This window comes from Antechinus flavipes, chromosome 3 (genome assembly GCF_016432865.1).
Source record: "Antechinus flavipes isolate AdamAnt ecotype Samford, QLD, Australia chromosome 3, AdamAnt_v2, whole genome shotgun sequence".
Taxonomy (NCBI): domain Eukaryota; kingdom Metazoa; phylum Chordata; class Mammalia; order Dasyuromorphia; family Dasyuridae; genus Antechinus; species Antechinus flavipes.
In genome coordinates, this window is record NC_067400.1 from 590,631,660 (window position 1) to 590,654,489 (window position 22,830).

General features: G+C 39.3%; 1 protein-coding gene across 1 annotated transcript in view; it reads right to left on the reverse strand.

Annotated features, from left to right (window-relative positions):
* The window catches only part of LOC127557530 (forkhead-associated domain-containing protein 1-like), an 86,547-nt gene that overhangs the window by 49,848 nt on the left and 13,869 nt on the right, over positions 1 to 22,830 (reverse strand). The window contains exon 3 of the mRNA XM_051990843.1: positions 15,592 to 15,798. Coding sequence (XP_051846803.1) covers positions 15,592 to 15,798 — 207 coding nt within the window. The remainder of the gene's footprint in view (positions 1 to 15,591; positions 15,799 to 22,830) is intronic.

Here is a 22,830-nt window from a genome sequence, read left to right on the forward strand (position 1 = left end):
CCTTGTTTCAAGTTCTGGCCCATAACATCTCCTTGTAGGATTAAATCAATCATACAGAACCATGCTAAATTAGATAACTGTTGTCTCTATCAATTCCACTGACTTAGTACTTTGTAAGAAGCCTTTGTTTCAAGTTCAGAGTTCTGTCCCATAACAGATGCATATGGCTTATGGCTTTTTCTATCTCACGTCTATTGGAATTTAGATCAGGTGTTCTTAACCTGGGAACCTAAGGGATAGACTTTAGGGAGTCTATGAAGTTAAATGGGGAAAAATGCTGCCCTGATCTCCATTTGAAATGTAGTACTTTCTTCAATTATTTAAAAACATTGTTCTGAGAAAGGGTCCCTCGCTTCCCCAGACTGCCAAAAGTGTGGAAGACACAAAAAACATAAAGACCCTTTAGGTTAGACTATCTTCCAGTTCCAAAATTCTATGTTCCAAATAAATAAACAATTAGATAAATTAGATAAAACAAAATAATATTTATAATGTGCTTTGGAAAACTTGAACCTAGATAAATGTTATTATTATTAATGTTCTTTCAGCTCTGATATTCTGTGTTCTAAGGACTTTCAAACTCAGATATTCTATGATTCTATTAGCTTTATATAAAAGACCAAGGTACTTAAAAAAATATTTCTCCAAGAAACCGTCTCAAGAACACAGGCACTTGATTTAGTCAATTGGTTGCATAATTTATGAATTAATGAGAATCAGATGATAGTACAATTAAATTATAGGAGCAGCTGGATGGCAGAATGGATAGAGGACCAAGCCTGCAGTCAGGAACACTTCTTTTCTAGAATTAAAATCTGGCTTTAGACACTTTGTAGATGTGTGATCCTGGGCAAGTCACTTCACTCTGCCTCAGTTTCCTCATCTGTAAAATGAGCTGGAGAAAGAAATGGCAACTACTCCAGGATCTCTGCCAAGAAAACCCCAAATAGGGGTGCAGAGTCACACATGATTGAAAAACAGCCACAATGAAATAGACAGAAAATGATGCAAACCAAGAAGGAGAGAGTCAAAATTCCACAAAAGGCTTGATAGACCGCATCTCCTAAGATGAAATTTTATGGGGAAAATATGGCCTTACACTTGGACTTCAAATTTTACTTCACAAGCACAAGATGGTAAGTCAAAGGTACTATGGCTAGCAATCGGACTGAGCAAGATCTGGAGGTTTTAACAGGTTCTAAGATGAAAATGAACCAACTGTGTGATATGGCAGCCAAAAAACTAGTATGTTCTTAGACTGCAAGAAGAGAATATTCGTTTTCAAGAACAAAGCAAGTGTCTATGTCCTCTGCTCTCCTCAGATCTCACCTAGAACTCTTTAGTGAGTTCTTGGTATTACAACTGAGGAAGGACACCAATGAGCACTTCCAAAGGAGAGCAACCATGCCAGAAAAGGGTCTTTTGACCATTTCTCCTCCTTTTCCTCTTCCTCCTCCTCTTCTTCTTCCTCCCTCCTCTTCCTCCTCTTGCTGCTGCTGCTAAAAACTAAAGCTGGCTAAAAGTGGGATAGCTTCCTTGATATGTGATGGAGCCCCTTTGTTGAAAACTTTTACACAAAAGCTAGATGCTTCTCAATCTGTAGTGCTGAAGGGGATTCCTTTTCTGATTTGGGTTGGATTCCCCTTCCAACTCTGAAATTCTCTGATTCAGCCTCTCATCTCCAGGCTAGCACATTATCTCTAATTTTTGCCACCAAATGGAACCGAGGGCCATCATTTTTTCCCCCTACCAGAACAGCTTCTGCCTTTCTGGACTTTGACACCCTGTACCATCCCTAACAACTTTCTCCACTTTGCTTTTCAGCTTCCTGATTTTAAATTTTCTCTCTCCATTAAATATTTCTGTAAGGTGCTTAGCATAGTACCCAGCACATAGTGGGCACATTCCCTTCCCATTAGAATATAAGCTCTCTGAGGGCAGGGACTGTTTCTCTTTTTGCTCATTGGGCACGCAGTAGGCATTTCATAAATGCCTCTTAATTTGTTGACTGAATTGGTTGCCATGGATTCGTGATTTCATTTACATAACAGCTCCTCTGCCCCCTCCTTTAGTGCCCATGCTTTCCTTTGATAGCTTGTGTTTTGTTGGCGTTCCATTTATGTTTACCATTTATTTTTAAAAGAGAAGAATATGATTCACTTGTTGGTGTAATTGCTATGTGTACACCAAGAACTTCATAAAGGGAGGTCAGTAGCTCCTAATAAAGCTTGTTCTTTTGTAGCTTCCTTCTTCAAAAGTTCACAAAGCATTAAAAAAACAACAATTATAATTTTACGGCTTGCTTGTTGTGGCAAACATCATTTCTTACACATCCCAGGTTTGAGAGCAAGAAAAATGGAATGTTTTCGCCTTGTACAGTGACAGCTTCTAAGATGGGAAAGCCCCGAGTCATCAAGGAGAGACTCTATGTCCCCATGGGCTTTTCTCCCTGCCATTATGATTGCCAGAAGGTTTTTTTTTTAATCACATAAAATGCTTTGGGGAGAAAAAAAATTGTGTTTTCTCCTTTATCCAAATCTGCTTGCAAAGTCCTCTTTCCCACTAGGCCCAGAGAAGTTAAACCTTAAAGAAGCCTAAGAGTACTGGCTCAGGATTAGGTCAACAGCTAGTTATTTTAAGCTCTCATTTATGAACTCATAAAGAACCCGAAGCTCAGAAAGACCAAGCTTCCTTTGGGGCTGCTTCCTCCCAAAGTCATAGTTAAATGGGGAAAAATACTGCCCTGACCTCCATCTGAATTGTGATACTTTCTTCTACTATTTAAAGACACTGTTCTGAGAAGGTGTGCATGGGCTTCCCCAGACTTCCAAAAGTATGAAGAATACAAAAAACATAAAGACCCTCTAGGTCCTTTGTTCAACAAATGGAAAAGTTTGGTTAACCACTCTACTTGTAGGGAAACAAGATTTAGATAGTATTCATTCAGACTAGATAAATGATAAGAAGTTAAAAGAAAAAAAGTTGGTCCTAGAAGCCTTGATTCAAGCTCATGGACTAAGCTGTTCAGATATGACAAGAAAGCAAGTATTTAAAGAAAAGAAAAGAAACTCAAAGAAGAATATTTTGGAAGAGATTGGTTCCTCTCAGGGACACCATGTGGAAAGAACCATATAATTAACATTTATATTTTTCTAGTTCTTGAAGGATATATTAAAAACTGGTGAATTTTACAGAATGGACCAACATAGGTATATAGTTCTCAACAGCAAAATGGCAGAAAAGATGAATGAGAAATGAGAAATGGGCTGTTTCTCATCTAAGGGGCCATTTTGCACACCTTCCCAAAGACCCTAACTCTGATGTTTACCACCTTTGGGTAAGCCATTTTCCCTCTCAAGGCCTCAGTTTCCACTTCTGTAAAACAAAAAACAAAAACAAATGGAGGAGGGAGAAGGGCTAGAGCAGTGGTTTTCAAATGCAATGAAGAAATACTTAGGAGTTCCCCATACCTATTCAAAAAGTCCATGAGGTCAAAATTATTTTCATAAAGTACTGACACATTATTTGTCTATTAAAATATTCTTTTCCCCAACTACCTGTGTGAGGCCTGATTTCTCCATATACTTCAACCAAAACAACATATTGCAACAGATTGGATGCAGCCGGAGTAGCTCTGAGGATCCAGCTGCCTTCTCTTATGCCAGACTTTAAGGAGGTTTGCAAAAATATGTAAAACAATGCTTTTCTCACTTATAATTTTGTTTGGAAAATAGTTGTTTTTATTAAAGACTTGTTGTTTATGTTAACATTTAACGCGATTGTTATTATTACTTAGAATGACTTTAAAAATCAATACTTTAAAATCCATAAGTTTAAATTTCTAATACTGTAAATATTGGTGGATAGCATTCATATACACAAAAACTTTTTAGAGTTTTCTCAATAATTTTAAGAGTATAAAGGATCCTGGGAAAGTTAGGGAGCACTTTAGTGCACAAAGTGCTAGACCTGGAGTCAAGAAGATCTCACCAATTCCTGAATTCAAATCCAGCCTCAGACACATTAACTGTGTCTGAGTGACTTTAACTTGTTTGCCTCAGTTTCCTCACTTGGAGAAAGAAATGGCAAATCAGTTCAGTATCTCTGCTAAGAAAATGCCAAATGGAGTCAGAAGAGTCAGACACTGTGGTGCAGTGGATAGAGCTTTAGCCCTGAAGTCAGGAGGACCTGAGTTCAAATCTGGTCTCAGACACTTAACACTTTCTAGCTGTGTGACCCTGGGTAAGTGACTTCATCCCAATTGCCTCAGCAAAAATAAAAAAAAAATAAGAGTCAGACACTATTGAAATATGACTGAACAACAACAATATCAGGGAAGGGAGTGAAGCTCTAACAAGTGAGTGTCTGTCTCTGTGTCTTTCTTCTACAGGGCCCTTTTCTCTAGCTCCAGTCAGGTCATTTAAAAACCCAGGACCTGTATTTAAAGAATCTTACTTTTAGATTTTTCAGTTGTGGTTCTAATTTACCGGACTCTTTAAAATTCTTAAAATACTACAAAACATCCTCAGCTCAGGCCCACTTTCAGTTTTCTGCATGTGCAATTTAATTACGAATTTTAAGATGTGTAGTCTTGGGCAAGCCATACCTCTAGTCTGGGCCTCAGGAACCACATCTGTACAATGAGATGGGAGGAATTAACTGAGCTCTAAGTCTCTTCCCAGCTCTGTCATCCTGTATTCTAAAGTGCCTCATGTTTCTGACTGTGTTCTAAGGTCCTTCCCTTCCAGCTCTGGCATTCTCTGTCCTAAGGTCCCTCCCAGCTCCTACTTTCCATATTCCAAGCTTTCTCCTAGCTCCAATATTCTGAATTTGAAAGTCCTTTCTAGCTCTGATATATTATTTCCTAAGATCACTTTTCCAGTTCTTGCATTCTCTGTTTTAAAGTCCTTTATCTAAGGCCACATCTAAAACCTCTGACCTCTGTGGCAACTGGACTTCAGCTTGTTGTGGGGAAAAGATTGTGTTAGATATATTAACTTTTGGGGCAGTGGATAGAGCACCAGCCCTGAAGTCAGGAAGACCTGAGTTCAAATCTGGTCTCCGACACTTAACACTTTCTACCTATGTGACCCTAGACAAGTCCCAATTGCCTCAGTGCAATACATATATATATATATATATATATATATATATTATATATATATATATATATATATATATATATATATATATTCTTGTGCATGGTTGAAGTCAAGTGTAGACAGAAATGAAGGTTTATGAAATTGACCCTCCCCCCAAAAAACCCCAATAACCCTCTTTAACAGAAAAAGTTTGTCAGAGAGAGCAGTAAAATAGGAGAAAGAGTAGGTAGGGAATTAACGGTGGGTCCTGAGGATATTAGCAGGACTGGCAAGTTGAATTTGGGGCCAGTCTCCCCACTGACCCCAGGTGTCTCATTTGGCAGAGGATCCTTGGTAAGGCAGCACATTCTGGGCAGGGAGTGAAGTCCCACCTAGCTAGTGCTCCACTTGGCTCATTGCACCAGCCCCGACCAAGGAAGCCTTGAGAAGGACAGCTGTAGGATTCTAGAGGGATAACAGCCCAGACTGGGAGAGAGTAGAGGCACGGTGAAGGCTAACTTCTGAGATTCTGAGAGAGGAATTGTTCCCTCTCCTCTCTCCCTCCCCATCCATGAGAGCCAGGGCCCCAGCCCCAGTTACCCACACTATTTCTTGCTCTGTCTTAGGTTCTCTGAAGCTAAATTCTTTGACTTTACTAACCTAATAATAATTAGAAATATAATGAAGCTACAAAACAAGCCAAGAAACTTATACTTTTCAAAGTCAAATAAATGATCATGGGCTCATAAATAATAGCAGTGAAGGAAACCCAAAGGCCATCTACTTCAACCTGCTCATTTTACAGGTCAAAACTGAGGTCCACAGGAACTAAGTGATTCAGGGGGAAAGTGATATGAGAAGGATTTGAACCAAGATCCTCAGGCTTTGAATCCAGTGCTTTTTCCATTGAGCCATCTATGTTTGTTATACAGGACTCTGTCCATCTGTGTGGAAACAAGAGCCGTAATCTAAAAAACTGTTGAATGTACTAAGATTCACTTGTGTGTGTTCTTTAGGTATGTTTTGAGTAGGATGAAGTCTTTTGCTTCCTTTCATGAGTCCAATTATTTACTTTCCAAAATTTTGTGTTGATGCTCTAAGTTCATTTAAATCAGTGACATTACTGAAATGGTTAACTCTAGAACCATAGCACTTGGTCTCCAGGACCATAGTGCTTGAAGGAAACACAAAGATTCGGGTTCATTTAACTCTAGGTTCATTTAAATCGGTGACCTTACTGAAATGGTAACTCCAGAACCAGAGCGCTTGAAGGAAACACAAAGATTCAGGTTCATTTAACTCTAGGTTCATTTAAATCAGTGACCTTACTGAAATGATAACTCTAGAACCAGAGCGCTTGAAGGAAACACAAAAATTCGGGTTCATTTAACTTTAGGTTCATTTAAATTGGTGACCTTACTAAAATGATATCCTCAGAACTATAGCACTTGAAAGTTAGATATGATAGATCTCTGGAGAAAATGTAATGGAGACAGAAAGGAATACACTTTCTTTTCAGCAGTTCATGGAACCTATACAAAAATTGACCATATATTAGGACATAAAAACCTCAAACTCAAATGCAGTAAGGCAGAAATAGTAAATGCATCCTTTTCAGACCACGATGCAATGAAAATTACATTCAACAAAAAACCAGGGGGAATTAGACCAAAAAATAATTGGAAACTAAATAATCTCATGCTAAAGAATGATTGGGTGAAACAGCAAATCATAGACATAATTAATAACTTCACACAAGAAAACGATAATAATGAGACATCATACCAAAATGTATGGGATGCAGCCAAAGCGGTAATAAGGGGAAATTTCATATCTCTAGAGGCCTATTTGTATAAAATAGAGAAAGAGAAGATCAATGAATTGGGTTAGCAACTAAAAATGCTAGAAAAGGAACAAATTAAAAACCCCCAGTCAAACACTAAACTTGAAATTCTAAAAATAAAAGGAGAGATCAATAAAATTGAAAGTAAAAAAAAAACTATTGAAATGATTAATAAAACTAAGAGTTGGTTCTATGAAAAAACCAACAAAATAGACAAACCCTTAGTAAATCTGATTAAAAAAAGGAAAGAGGAAAATCAAATTGTTAGTCTTAAAAATGAAAAGGGAGAACTCACCAGTAACGAAGAGGAAATTAGAGCAATAATTAGGAGTTACTTTGCTCAACTTTATGCCAATAAATTCGACAACTTAAATGAAATAGAAAAATACCTCCAAAAATATAGCTTGCCCAAACTAACAGAGGAAAAAGTAAATATCCTAAACAGTCCCATCTCAGAAAAAGAAATAGAACAAACTATCAATCAACTCCCTAAGAAAAAATCCCCAGGACCAGATGGATTTACATGTGAATTCTACCAAACATTTAAAGAACAATTAACTCCAATGCTAAATAAACTATTTGAAAAAATAGGGATCGAAGGAGTCCTACCAAACTCCTTTTATGACACAGACATGATACTGATACCTAAACCAGGTAGGCTGAAAACAGAGAAAGAAAATTATAGACCAATCTTCCTAATGAATATTGATGCTAAAATCTTAAGTAAAATATTAGCAAAAAGATTACAGAAAATCATCCCCAGGATAATACACTATGACCAAGTAGGATTTATACCAGGAATGCAGGGCTGGTTCAATATTAGGAAAACTATTAGCATAATTGACTATATCAATAACCAAACAAACAAAAACCATATGATCATCTCAATAGATGCAGAAAAAGCATTTGATAAAATCCAACATCCATTCCTAATAAAAACACTTGAGAGCATAGGAATAAATGGACTTTTCCTTAAAATAGTCAGGAGTATATATTTAAAACCATCAGTAAGCATCATATGCAATGGAGAAAAACTGGAACCTTTCCCAGTAAGATCTGGAGTGAAGCAAGGTTGCCCTCTATCACCATTATTATTTAATATCGTATTAGAAACACTAGCCTAGCAATAAGAGTCGAGAAAGATATTAAAGGAATTAGAGTAGGCAATGAAGAAACCAAACTATCACTCTTTGCAGATGATATGATGGTATACCTAGAGAACCCCAGAGATTCTACTAAAAAGCTATTAGAAATAATTCATAATTTTAGCAAAGTAGCTGGCTACAAAATAAATCCCCATAAATCCTCAGCATTTTTATACATCTCCAACAAAACTCAACAGCAAGAGATACAAAGAGAAATTCCATTCAGAATAACTGTTGATACCATAAAATATTTGGGAATCTATCTACCAAAGGAAAGTCAGGAATTATATGAGCAAAATTATAAAAAAGTATCCACACAAATAAAGTCAGATTTAAATAATTGGAAAAATATTAAGTGCTCTTGGATTGGCCGAGCGAACATAATAAAGATGACAATACTCCCTAAACTAATCTATTTATTTAGTGCTATACCAATCAGACTTCCAAGAAAATATTTTAATGATCTAGAAAAAAATAACAACAAAATTCATATGGAACAATAAAAAGTTGAGAATCTCAAGGGAATTAATGAAAAAAAAAATCAAATGAAGGTGGCCTAGCTGTACCTGATCTAAAATTATATTATAAAGCAGCAGTCACCAAAACCATTTGGTATTGGCTAAGAAATAGATTAGTGGATCAGTGGAAAAGGTTAGGTTCACAAGACAGAATAGTCAACTATAGCAATCTAGTGTTTGACAAACCCAAAGCCCCTAACTTCTGGGAAAAGAATTCATTATTTGATAAAAACTGCTGGGATAATTGGAAATTAGTATGGCAGAAATTAGGCATGGACCCACACCTAACACCATGTACCAAGATAAGATCAAAATGGGTCCATGACCTAGGCATAAAGAACGAGATTATAAATAAATTAGAGGAACATAGAATAGTTTATCTCTCAGACTTGTGGAGGAGAAAGAAATTTGTGACCAAAGATGAACTAGAGACCATTACTGATCACAAAATAGAAAATTTTGATTACATCAAATTAAAAAGCCTTTGTACAAACAAAACTAATGCAAACAAGATTAGAAGGGAAGCAACAAACTGGGAAAACATCTTCACAGTTAAAGGTTCTGATAAAGGCCTCATTTCTAAAATATATAGAGAACTGACTCAAATTTATAAGAAATCAAGCCATTCTCCAATTGATAAGTGGTCAAAGGATATGAACAGACAATTTTCAGAGGATGAAATTGAAACTATTACCACTCATATGAAAGAGTGTTCCAAATCATTATTGATCAGAGAAATGCAAATGAAGACAACTCTGAGATACCACTACACACCTGTCAGATTGGCTAAGATGACAGGAAAAAATAATGATGAATGTTGGAGGGGATGCGGGAAAACTGGGACAGTAATGCATTGGAGTTGTGAACGAATCCAACCATTCTGGAGAGCAATCTGGAATTATGCCCAAAAAATTATCAAATTGTGCATACCCTTTGATCCAGCAGTGTTTCTATTGGGCTTATATCCCAAAGAAATACTAAAGAAGGGAAAGGGACCTGTATGTGCCAAAATGTTTGTAGCAGCCCTGTTTGTAGTGGCTAGAAACTGGAAAATGAATGGATGCCCATCAATTGGAGAATGGCTGGGTAAATTGTGGTATATGAATGTTATGGAATATTATTGTTCTGTAAGAAATGACCAACAGGATGAATACAGAGAGGACTGGCGAGACTTACATGAACTGATGCTAAGTGAAATGAGCAGAACCAGGAGATCATTATACACTTCGACAACGATATTGTATGAGGACATAGTTTGATGGAAGTGGATTTCTTTGACAAAGAGACCTGAGTTTCAATTGATAAATGACGGACAAAAGCAGCTACACCCAAAGAAAGAACACTGGGAAACGAATGTAAACTATCTGCATTTTTGTTTTTCTTCCCGGATTATTTATACCTTCTGAATCCAATTCTCCCTACGCAACAAGAGAACTGTTCGGTTCTGCAAACATATATTGTATCTAGGATATACTGCAACATATCCAACATATAAAGGACTGCTTGCCATCTAGGGGAGGGGGTGGAGGGAGGGAGGGGGAAAAAATCGGAAAAGAAACGAGTGCAAGGAATAATGTTGTCATTATAAAGTAATCATTAAATTAAAAAAAATAAAAAAAATATGAACATGTAAAAAAAAAAAAAAAAAAGAACTATAGCACTTGAAAGAAACCCAAAGATTTGAGTTCATTTAAGTCTAGGTTCATTTAAGTTGGTGACCTTATTGAAATAATAACTCCAGAACCAGTAGTGCCACTTGGGCTAGGGGATGGAGAGAATCCCAGAATCCCATTCATTCACCTAATCCTTCATCTATTTCGTTTAATTATCACCTATTATGTGTTATCCACTGGTTGACAATAAAAAGTGCCTGCCTCAAGGAGCTTATATTCTATTATATTCTCAAAGTAGGAAAGCACCGCAAAAGAGAGCTAGTTTAACCCAGATTTGAACAAGAATCCTGCCAACAGAAAACTCAATATTTTCCAAAATGATGCTTAAAACATGAACCCAAGGGATATCTGTTCAGCAACCACATGAAGGTTGGGAAAACATCCAGGACTGAGCTGGAGCCAGCTCTTGACAAACTCAGAGCTTATTAGTAAACTTTAGTGTGAGCATTTACCCCTGTAAAACTGTCAAATATGCAGATCAGGGTTTGATTTATTGTTCTGATATTTGTCCAGACTTAAGACTGGCTTTTGTCTCTTTTTGCATCCCTAAGGCTTAGAACAATATCTAGCACATAGTAGGTGCTTAATAAATGTTTATTGATTAAGATATTAATGGAGAAATGTTAATATTGCAAATTAAATTTAAAAATGTGTCATATCTTGTGATGGAAAGTACCATCATGGAGAGAGAACTATGGAGACTGAATGTGGATCAAAGCATAGTATTTTCATTTTGTTGTTGTTGTTATTTGCGTGTTTTTTTCCTTTCTTGTGTTTTTTCCCTTTTGATATGATTTTTTAATTCTTGCACAGCATGATGAATATGGAAATATATATAAAATAATTGCACATGTTTAACTTTTATCAGATTGCTATCTTGGAGAGGAGGAATGGGAAAAAAGAGTGAAAAAAATTTGGAACATAAGATTTTGCAAAGGTGAATATTGAAAACTATCTTTGCATGTATTTGGAGAAATAAATTACTATTTTAAAAGGTGTGTCATATGTACACTTCAGGAGGGCAGGGATCCAGTTATACATTTACCCAATCACATTCAACATTTCTGCACAAGTCAATCATAGGGAGGGATGGGCTTTCAGCTTTAGAGATATGATTCTCTGAAGTGGCAAATGACCTGGATTTTAGTCCTCCTGCAACTACCTGTGACTTTGGACAGGATCCTCCTTCTCCCTATTCCTCAGTTTCCCTCTCAGAATAGGTGATCTCTAAGGTCCTTTCCAGCTCTGACATACTATCATGGTGTGTTCCTAGGAAAGGACCTACCTAAACTACAAAGGGATTTTGTTAATTGAGTGAAACACTGAGAAATGATCAGAAGAGGGAGCTAGAGCATTATGATGCCTTCCCATCTTTGGGTGGCGTTCAGAGGCACAGATTTGTGGCCAGACTTGAGAAAAAGCAAGTCCACTTTATATAGCACACAAACCTGAGTTAACTAACCATTGAAAGAGCCATTAAATACAATTGATTTGTCTTTATGCAGTGTGAAAGAAAAAGGGAAAAGAATTGGCTTTGGAGTAAGAGGATCTGACAAATTGTATATGGGGGTGATGGTGAGAGTGTGAGGATGACTTAGGTTGTGGATCTAAATGGGAGGATGGTGACATCTTTGATTTTAATAAGAAAGTTAGAAGGAAAGGGGGATTTTCTAGGGGAAGGAGTTGTGGTGGTCAAGATAATGAGCTCAGTTTTGGATAGATTGAATTTAAGATATCTATCACATACCCAGTCTAAAATATTCATTAGGCAGTTGGAGGTGAGAGACTGGAGAGGTCAGGACTGGACAAATAAATCCAAGAATCTCCATAGTTTTCAGTCATGTCCTGCTCTTTGTGACCCCATTTGGGTTTTTCTTGACAAAGATAGCAAAATATCAAAGAGTGGTTTGCCATTTCCTTCTCCATCTTTTTTATTTTACATATGAGGAAACTGAGGCAAACAGGGTTAAGTAACTGGTCCAGGGTCACACAGTCAGTAAGTGTCTGAGGCTAGATGTGAATTCAGGTCTTTCTGACTCAAGTTCTAGCATTCTATCCAATGTGCCACCTAACTTCCCCTTCTGCATTGAGGTTAGAGTTTAAAACCATGGAAACTGATGAGATTGTTGAGTGAGGGAGCAGAGAGACAAGCCCATCACAGACTTTTAGGGAATATGCTTAATTAGTAGGGATGACCTCAATGAAGCTCCAGCTCAAGAGACTAAGAAAGAACTGTCCAACCTGTAGGTATGAGAACCAAAGGAGAGAAGTGTCACAAAAACCCAGAGAGAAGAAAGATCAGAAAGAAGGTGATTGGTGATGTCAACAGAGTCAAGAAAGATGAGGATTGATAAAAGCCCATCAGATTTTATGATGCTAACTGGTCTACAATGAAATATTTTATCTAATCTTACCCAGATCTAATTGATTCTAATTGATTCAGCTAGATGGTGCCATAGTGCACAGAACACTGGGCTTTGTATCTGGAAGATTCATCTTTATGAGTTCAATCCAAACTCAGGCACTTATTAATTATGTGATTCTGGGCAAGTCACTTCACCCTATTTGCCTTAGTTTCCTCTTCTGTAAAATGATCTGGAGAAGGAAATGGCAAACCACTCCATTATCTCTGGCAAGAAAACCCCAAATGGAGTCATGAAGAGGTGTACAAAACTGAAATGACTCAATGACAATTCTATATGCTGTTCCCTTCTTTTTGCTTCAAGTGTCTCAGAATATCTTCTGCCGATCTCTACAGCTAAGATCCTCACCTTCTACTTTATTGAGAAAACAAAAGCCATTTACTTTATGAGTTCCCCTGGTCCCCTTTTCTACATCTTACACCATCTCTCATACTCTCCCCTTTTATTCCAGTCTCTAATGAAGAAATATCCCTTCTTGTTGTCCAATGAGCTCTCTTTGCCAATACCCTTTAATTACATCACCTCCTATCTCTTCTATCCTCTTCCTTATTTTCAATCTTTATTTCTTTCCTTGCTATCTACAACCATGTACAAGTCTCCTCAGTTTTTAAAATAGTTCTTTTAATCCTACTACCCTCCTCAAGTTAGAGTTCTGGGAATCTCCCTCTTATCTCAGCCAAGCTCCTTGAAAAAGCTGTCCACACCCATTACTGAGTGTGAACCACAACCTAGCATTTTCTCACTTTTTGTTATTGTTTGCTTGCATTTTATTTTCTTTCTTAGTTTTTTTTCCTTCTTGATCCTATTTTTCTTGTGCATAAATATGTATTCATATATTGGATTTAACATATATTTTAACATATTGAATGTATTGGACCTGGCTATCTAGGGGAAGGGGGGGTGAAGGAGGGGAAAATTTGGAATACAAGGTTTTGCAAGAGACAATGTTGAAAAATTACCCATGCATATGTTTTGTTAATAAAAGGCTTTAATTAAAAAATAATTTTAAAAAGAAAGAAAAAGAAAAAACTACCCATAGTAACTGCCTCTTCTCCCTCTTTCCTGATTCACCCCCCCAGCTGTCCTAAACTAAACTAAAATTGCTCTCTCCAAAGCTGCCAGGGCTCCTTCAATTGCCAACTTAATCCTCATTTTTCTTGATTTCTCCAAGTCGTTGACACTGCTGACCCCTCTCTCCTTTTGGATAACTCTCTCTTCTCCAGGCTTTATCATCGCTTCCTCCTACTCCTGCTATCTGACCGCCCCATTTGTGGCTTGATGTACCAATTTCTAACAGTAGGTTTATCTTCTTTTCTTGATTGGTTGATTACAGTATTCTGTAAGATGAGTGGGTGGGTGGGGAAGATTGGACTAAATGGCCTCCAAGATCTTTTCCAGCTCAGAAGCTGGGATATGTGGCTGCCAGTGTCTTGAGAAACTATAATGCTATTCATGGAAACCTTATCAGGTTGTGAATACTAATGGAAGGAAATATAGAATCTTTTGCTTTGTGAACAAATTGTCTGGATCAGTGAGAAAGGGCAATCTGTCAGTTAGCCGTCTGACCAGCACACAAGCCCGTGTTCATCTGCCTTCCAGTTGTCCATCTACATCAAGGTCATGCACTCTGCAGGGGATACAGCTATCCACCACTTCTTCCCTTCTCCCCTCGCAATAACTCCCTTTCTACTTCTTTCCCTGGGCTCAGTAATCAAATCCATGGTACCATTGTTCCTGCATAGGGTGTGTCAATTAACAATCTTACAGATCCACTCATGATCCCATAACTTGATGACTCCTTAGACACTCTCTTCCTTTTACACTCCTCCCATACAACTGTTGCCTCTTATTATTTCCTAGATATTTTGATTGGCAGTTAGGTGGTACATTGGAGAGAGTACCTGTCCTGGGAGAAGGAAGACTCAATTAGATTTGGTGATACCGAGTCCACAACAAAGGATGTTACATAGTCTTAACCAAGGCCAGTTGGGAGAGCCACAGTGCACAAAGCACTAGATTTGGAATCAGGAAAACTCATCTTCATGAGTGCTAATCCAGCCTCAGACACTTACTAGCTATATGACCCTGGACAAGTCATTCCACTCCTTGTGCCTCAGTTTCCTCATTTGTAAAATGAACTGGAGAAGGAAACAGCCAACTACTCCAGTTATCTTGAAAACTAAGAAAACTTCAAATGGGATCATAAAGAGTCAGACATGGCTGAAATGACTCAGTTGAGCTACTACATGGAGATTCCAGCTCCTGCTAAGTTTCATTTCATTCAACAGCTAAAATGCCTCCAGGATCCGAAAGCAAACTTTTTACCCCCATATTCAGCCTTGAAACTCCCTTCTGCTCTGCCCTCACCTCTTTCTAATTTTGTAATCATAATCAAATCAATTCTATCATTGCTTCTGGAAGAGTTGTGTAATCAACCTCTCTGTGGGTCTTTTCCTCATCCCTGTAACTTTCCCAACCAAAATAATTTAGCCACTGGCCACCACTCCCCTATATGTACTGCTTCCTTTCTCCCTCTCCGTCTCTCTCTTTTTTTTTTTTTTTTTTTTTTTTTTGCTGAGACAATTGGGTTAAGTGACTTGCTTAGGGTCACACAGCCAGGAAGTGTTAAGTGTCTGAGGACAGAGTTGAACTCAGGTCCTCCTGACTTTAGGACTGGTGCTCCATCCATTGTGTCACCTAGCCGCCCCATCTCTCTCCCTCTTTTATAAGAATGCAAGCTCATTGAGAGCAGAAATAGCATTTATTTTTGTGTTAGTATTCTCACATACTTAGTAAAGTGCTTGGCACATAGTAGGGATGAATACATTTTTTCATTCATTCACTTATTCATCCATCCATCCATCCATCCTTCCAGTGCAAGGGGAGGAGGGGCTGAGGCAAAGCTTACTGAGGTTAGGAACTCCACGACCAGTTCATAGGTGAGCCCCCTGGATCCAAACCGCAGGACATCCCCTGGTTTCAGTTTCACCGCTACGTTCTGAATGTGGCAGTTGTTGACAAAGGTCCCACTGAGGGAATTGAAATCCTGAAGAATGAAGCTGCCTTCCTCTTCATTGAACTCAATGAGGGCATGGTGGTTGTCAATATCTGGGGTCTGAAAGAGAAAAATTAGGTCAGAAAACAAGGAAACCAATAATGCTGAGGGGAGATGGGTGTGAAGGAGAGGGGACTGGTAACAGAGCGACCAAAAACTGGGGAACCAGAAAAAGACACAATCATAGGAGCATTTGGCCCAGAACTGGCCATGTTCTATGGCACTATATTATCCATCTGTGAAATGGGGATATTATTGGTACTGACTTCACAGAGTGATTGTGAGATACCAATGGAATCCTTGCATGCAAAGGGCATTACAAACACTAAAAGTGTAACATAAATGTGATTTGGGATTATTAATAAATTATAACTTGAGACAGCTGAGTGGTACAGTGGAGTTCAAACATAGCCCCACACTTTGTAGCAGTATGATACTGGTCAAGTCATTTAACCCTGTTTGCCTCAATTTCCTTATCTGAAAAATGAGCTGGAGAAAGAAATGGTAAACCACTCAGTATCTCTGCCAAGAAAAACCCAGAGGGGATCAGGAAGAGTCAGACATGACGGAACAATCACCTGGCACAGTTTCAGGTACATATGAGGTGGTTAATAAATGCTGATTAGTTGATTGAATAGTGCCTGGTATCAATCCTAGAGTTAAAACTGGAAGGGACCATCTCAGGAAAATGAAGCCCAGGGAGCTTAATGACTTGCTGGACCAAGGCTATAGCACACTTTCTGTGTGACAAATGATGTCTGTCTATAAATAAGCACACAGCAGGTGTTTAGTAAGTGTTTGTTGATGGATCATAAGAAACATTAATGTGGCAGACTAGAATGGGGAATGGGGACAGGAGATGTGGTCTCTGGCTTTGATATTCATTAGGTGAATCTGGAGATTTACTCTCTCTCTCTCTCCTCATCTGTTAGAGAAGAGGATTGGGCTAAAATCATTTTCCAGTTCTAAACCATGCAATCTAGGGTTTCCTTCTACCCATCCAGGTTCCAAGGCCTTTCTCAAGTCTAACATTTTCCATCCAAAAGTTCTTTTAATCTTGAAAATTCTATGTTCTAGGTATCTCTCCAGCTTTGCTGATGTTCTATAGCCTAACTCTGCTAACAGTCTGTGTTTGGGGGCTTCATTTCTGCCAAAATTCTGTGTTCTAGCTCTGCTGACATTCTGTGTTCTAGGGGCTTCATCTCTGCTGACATTTTGCATTCTAACTCTGCTAACATTCTGTATTCTAGGTTTCATCTGTATTCTAAAGCACCCTGGAGTAAGGAACTCTCCAACTCCCACTTAGACTAAACATTTATAAGCTCTGTATATCTATCTATCTATCTATCTATCTATCTATCTATCTATCTATCTATCTATCTATCTATCTATCCATCTAGATACATATCTATATATCTCCATTTCTATCCAGATGGATAGATAGATATAGATATAGATATTATTCAAGCCTCCTAACCATTTGGAGCTTTGGTTTTTTCATTTCTGAAATGGAGATAATCTTCCCGCCCATAGAACCCCTCTCATGGGGTGGCCTTGGGGCTCCGATGAGATCATGTCTGTACAGTGTATTTTGCAAAGCTTCAGGGCTATAAAAATGCCAGCTCTTGTTATCATTAAGGTCCCTTCCCCCTTGGACATTTCTTATTCCAAGCTCCCTTTCCAGCTCCGACATTCTATGCCCCAAGGGCCTCTCCAAATCTAATGTTCTTTGATTCCAAATGGACATTTTGAGCAGGTGCCAGTGAGTGAGAGAACACAGACTATTAGCCAGAAAACCAGGAATCACTTTATAAAAAGAAGGAAAAGCTCAGATTCAATTTGAAGCAGCTTAGGAGAGAGAACATCTAGGTGGAACAATGGATAGATCGCTGGTAGTCAGGAGTACCTGAGTTCAAATTTGAGCTTAGACACTTCCTAACAATATAAGCTGGTCAAGTCACTTCACTCTGTTTGCCTCAGTTTCCCCATCTGTAAAATGAGTGGGAGAAGGAAATGATAGCGTAATCCTGTATCTCTGCCAAGAAAATCCCAAATAGAGTCATGACGTGTCAGACATCACCAAAATGACTGAACAGCAACAGGACAGAGGAGAGAGACTGATTTCTTCAAAGGATATGGATTGAAATTTTGTCTCTGGATGCTAACTATTTATGGGAATCTTGAGCAGGCCCCTTATTCTCCTGGGCCTTCAATTCCCTCATTGTATTACACTGGGGTCTTGGATTGAGTGGCTTCTGAAGCCCCTTCCAGCCCTGGATTGTGGATCCCCTGACCTAACCTTGGAGAAGGAGCATTGAGTGATGGATTTCATGGATATTAGTTTTTCAATTATGGTGACTTCCACATGGAACCAATGGCTGTGCTTATATCTTGGCTTTTGCAGTATTTTCATTTGAAGGAGAAAAAGAACTGTCTTTCTTTGGGAAAATGGATGTTTAGCATCCATTCCAGGATGAGTAAAAGGAAGTCTTATCTCTTGACTTCTCCGCACATTCTCACTATGCTATGGGTTCTTAACTTGGGGGTCCATGGGTTTCCCACATATTTCAGGGGATACATGAGATTTTTTTTGCACTAAATAGTATTTTCCCCAATTACTAGTTTTCAACATTGAGTTTTGTAAGATGTTGAATTTCAAAATTTTCTCCCTCTTTCCATTCCTTCCCCCCTTCCTAAAATGGCAGACAATCTGATATAGTTATACATATACAATCATGTTAAATGTATTTCCCATTAGTCATGTTGTGAAAGAAAAATTGGAACAAAAAGGGAAAGAAACCACAGGGGAAAAGAAAAACAAAAGGAAGTGAAAATAGTGTGCTTCGATCTGCCTTCAGACTCCAAAGTTCTTTCTCTGGATGTGGATGGCATTTTCTATCATGGGGCTTTTGGAATTGTCTTGGATCATTGTATTGCTGAGAAAAGCTAAAACATAGTTGATCATCAGGGGGTATGAATTTAAAAATATTTTGATACCTTTATTTCAATATAATTGGTTTCTTTATACATTTGATGCTTTTCAAAATTTTTCTGAGGAGGGGTGCATGGGCTTCAGCAGATACTGCCAAAGGAAGGTTCCTTGACACAAAAAAGACTTCCTATGCTAGGGGAAAGCACTTGGTTTGGGAACAGAGGTGTATATTTAGAAACTCCAAATTTGAGTCTTCGAATCTTGGTTTTCAGGATTGTTTCTGGAGGGATGGGGAAGTGGGGCCTTGGGAACCATGACTTCAACATCCTAGGGAACTCCCGGTATCAAAACTCCCTCCCCCAAACACTGACACTTCTCTGCCACCAATCACCCACCATATCCCCAGCTGGAATTTCTGGAATATTTTTAGTTTTGCAAAACGATATCCATATCTTATCTCATTCCATCTCATTCTCGTTTTAAAGAGTTACCTGGAAAGTTCTGCCTATTGAAGAATTTATCTGGAAATTGGAGATGATGTTTCCTTAGGGTACCCTTCTACATAGCCTGCATGTTTGCCCCTTGGGTTCCAAAGAGTGAGCACCGGTTTTTGCTTAGCTCAGTCTTGGAAGTGTTGGCAACTGCCCAAGGTCGATGGCTGGTCCTGGCCCCAGCTGGGCCAATCGGTAGCTGATGTAGTAAAGAAGATGGGTCCCAAGCTTGCTTGTTGCTCCCACAGCAATGGAGATTAGCCAGAGAGCTAAAGCTAGAAGACCAACGTCCACCGCCTTCTCCTTCCTTCTCCCTGCACTAAGACGGCTACAGTCACCCCTGCGTCCCTGCACCTTAAGCTTCTGATCTTCCCTTATAGGTAAAAGACACCAGCAATAAAGACTCTTCCTGGGCAGCTCCAGACACAATGGAATAAGTCACAAAACCAAATTATCATCATGAACCATTTTCCTATCAGGAGCCCTAATAATGATTAAACAGTTTTCTGGAGGGCATCAGAAATTTCATTTCCTGAAAGTTATGGTTACGTATTCCCTGGAGACACGATATTTTAGCAACAATAGATCCCTGCTCTGAAAGGTACTATTTGGTTCTGTCTCTTCTAAAACTGTCAAACCAGAGCTCTGGAATACATGGGAAGGACGCCAAAGGGACTGGATATGGATAGTGGGATGTGTGAGTCCTAGGGCCCAGCTCTGTTATTGCCTTGCATTCTGGGTTCTAAGCTCTTACATCCCGTGTTCTAAGATTCCTTCCAGCTCTGACATTCTGTGTTCTAAGAGCCCTCCTAGTTCTGACATTCTGTGTTCTAAGAGCCCTCCCAGCTCTGACCTCTTGGGTTCTAAGGGCCCTCTCAGCTCTGACCTCCTGGGTTCTAAGGGCCTTCCCAGCTCTGACCTCCTGGGTTCTAAGGGCCCTCCCAGCTCTGACTTCCTGGGTTCTAAGGGCCCTCCCAGCTCTGACCTCCTGGGTTCTAAGGGCCCTCCCAGCTCTGACATCTTGGGTTCTAAGGGCCCTCCCAGCTCTGACCTCCTGGGTTCTAAGGGCCTTCCCAGCTCTGACATTCTGTGTTCCCAGGGCCCTCTCGGTTCTTCTGGTGGCCCATCTCCTGACTCCTGATATTTCCATCCCTGCCCCTGCCACCTTTTCATACCTGTGCTGCCTCCACATGGTTGCTATCATACTTGGAGGCTCCATTTCAGTAACTGCCCATAACAAAGTTGGCTGAGCTAATGCCACAAGACTAGGCCGGCGATCCCATTTTCCAGGGGGAGCACGGTTCCTACCACTGTTTCTTCCTCAAATTCAATGACTGCAGATACTTGAAATGGCCCCATAGGTCCCCTGGGAACACACCCCAAAGCCCCCTGGGGGAGTTTGCCTTTCCTGCTGAGGTGTTTCCGGTTTCAAACATGAGTTTCTCACTAACGAGAAGATGGAGGACAGTTAGGAGTTCTCAGGGAAGAGAAGGAAGCATTCATAATCTCATTATAAAAGGCGGCTTCATTTTTAAACGCGCTGAATTAGAAATGGTTTAAAATGTAAGGTCTGATTGAAAGACCCTGAGACTGATTTGGGATTATAATCGACTCTTCCTATACAGTCAGTCACCAAGTATTGCCAGTGCCATTTCTGCAGTGTCCTTGATATAGGGACTATTATTATACAGCCAGCTCAAAGGCGTTTCCAAGGGCTGATTGTTAAATTTCCAATATGGAGATTGGCAAATCTTCAATATGGGCATTTACACCTGGGAGAGTAGCAAATGTTACAAATTGATTGTTTTGTCTATTGTTTAGGCTTAAGGAAGTGACAGAGAAAATAGTAATAATAAAGATTAAACTATGTTGAGCTGTACATTTACCAGGACATTACTGCTGGTATCCATTCCTTCCTGTCTAGTCCCACGATCATCTCTCCAGTGCAGGTTCTAATTGCTCACCTCCAATTGACCTAATTGACCTTCCAATATTTTCTCTCTCCCCTCTAATCCATTTCTCATCTTACTGCCAGAAATAATAAATAAAACAAACATTTATTAAGTGCCTACTGTATGCCAGACACTCTTTGAAGTGAGAAGTATACAAAACCAATCCCTGACCTCAAGAAATTTACATTCTAATGGCGGAGAAAATATGCAAATAAATCTATAAAACAAAGTATGTACATGATAAATAGGAAATAATTAACAGAGCGAAGGCACTAGAATTATTTTTCTTTTATTTATTTATTTATTTATTTATTTATTTATTTATTTATTCATTTATTTATTTATTTATTTTTGCTGAGGCAATTGGGGTTAAGTGACTTGCCCAGGATCACACAGTTAGGAAGTGCTAAGTATCTGAGGCTGGATTTGAACTCAGGTCCTCTTGACTTTAGGGCCAGCACTTTATTTTCTGCATCATCTAGCCCTAGAATTAGTTTTCTTATGCATAGATCTGATCACATCATTCCTCTCCTCAACAATTTTCAGAGGGCTCCCTATTGCCCCTGATTAACATTCAAACTGTTTTGCCTGCTAGTCAGGTGGCGCAGTGGATAGAGCACCAGCCCTGAAGTCAGGAGGACCTGAGTTCAAATCTGACCTCAGACACTTAACACTTCCTTGCTGGGTGATCCTGGGCAAGTCACTTAACCCCAGTTGCCTCAGCAAAAAACAAACACAAACAAAAAAAAAGCAGGATAATATTTGGAAAGAACTTAGCACAATGCCTGGCACATAGTGATCACTTAATAAAGCTTGCTTCCTTTCTCTTTCCCTCCTTTCCTTCTCTCTTTCCTTTTTCTTCCATTCCTTCCTTCCTTCCTCCCTCCCTCTTTCTTCCCTTCCTTCCTTCCTTCTTCCTTCCCTCCCTTCCTTCCTCCCTCCCTCCCTCTCTTTCTCTCCCCTCCTTCCCTCCCTCCCTCCTTCCTTTTTCCTTCCTTCCTTTCTTCCTTCCTTCCTTCCTTCCTTCCTTTCTTCCTTCCTTCCTTCCTTCCTTCCTTCTTTCCTTCCTTCCTCCTTTCCTTCCTTCTTTCCCTCCCTCCTTCCCTTCCTTCCTTCCTTCTTCCCTCCCTCCCTCCTTCCTTCTCTCCCTCTTTCCCTTCTTCCCTCCCTCCCTCCCTCCTTTCTCTCCCTCTTTCTCTTCTTCCCTCCCTCCCTCCCTCCTTCCTCTCTTTCTTCCTTCCCTCCCTCCTTCCTCCCTTCCTTCCTTTCTTCCTTCTATCCTTCTCTCTCCCTTCCTTCCTTCTTTAGTCCAGTGACTGGCACATAGTTAGCACTTGGCTGACTGTCTAACAGTAGGAATCTTAGCCCTTTTAGAACATTAGTTCCTTGAAGACTAGAACCATATTTTCCTTTTCTTTGTATTCCCAGCACTCAACCCAGTGTCTGGCACATAATAAATACTTAAAACAATATTTGTTGACTGACTCACTGACAATTAAAAAAAACCCATTGTGGACATGCATCCCTAATATATGTCTATTTACTTAGTTCCATATGTTTTATTGGACATGGGGCAGCTGAGCGGCACAATGGGCAGAGTCAGGAAGACTTGAGTTCAAATCTGACCTCAGACACTTACTAGCTGTGTGACTCTGGGCAAATGGCTCCACCCTGTTTGCCTTGGTTTCCTCATCTGTAAAATGAGCCAAAGAAGGAA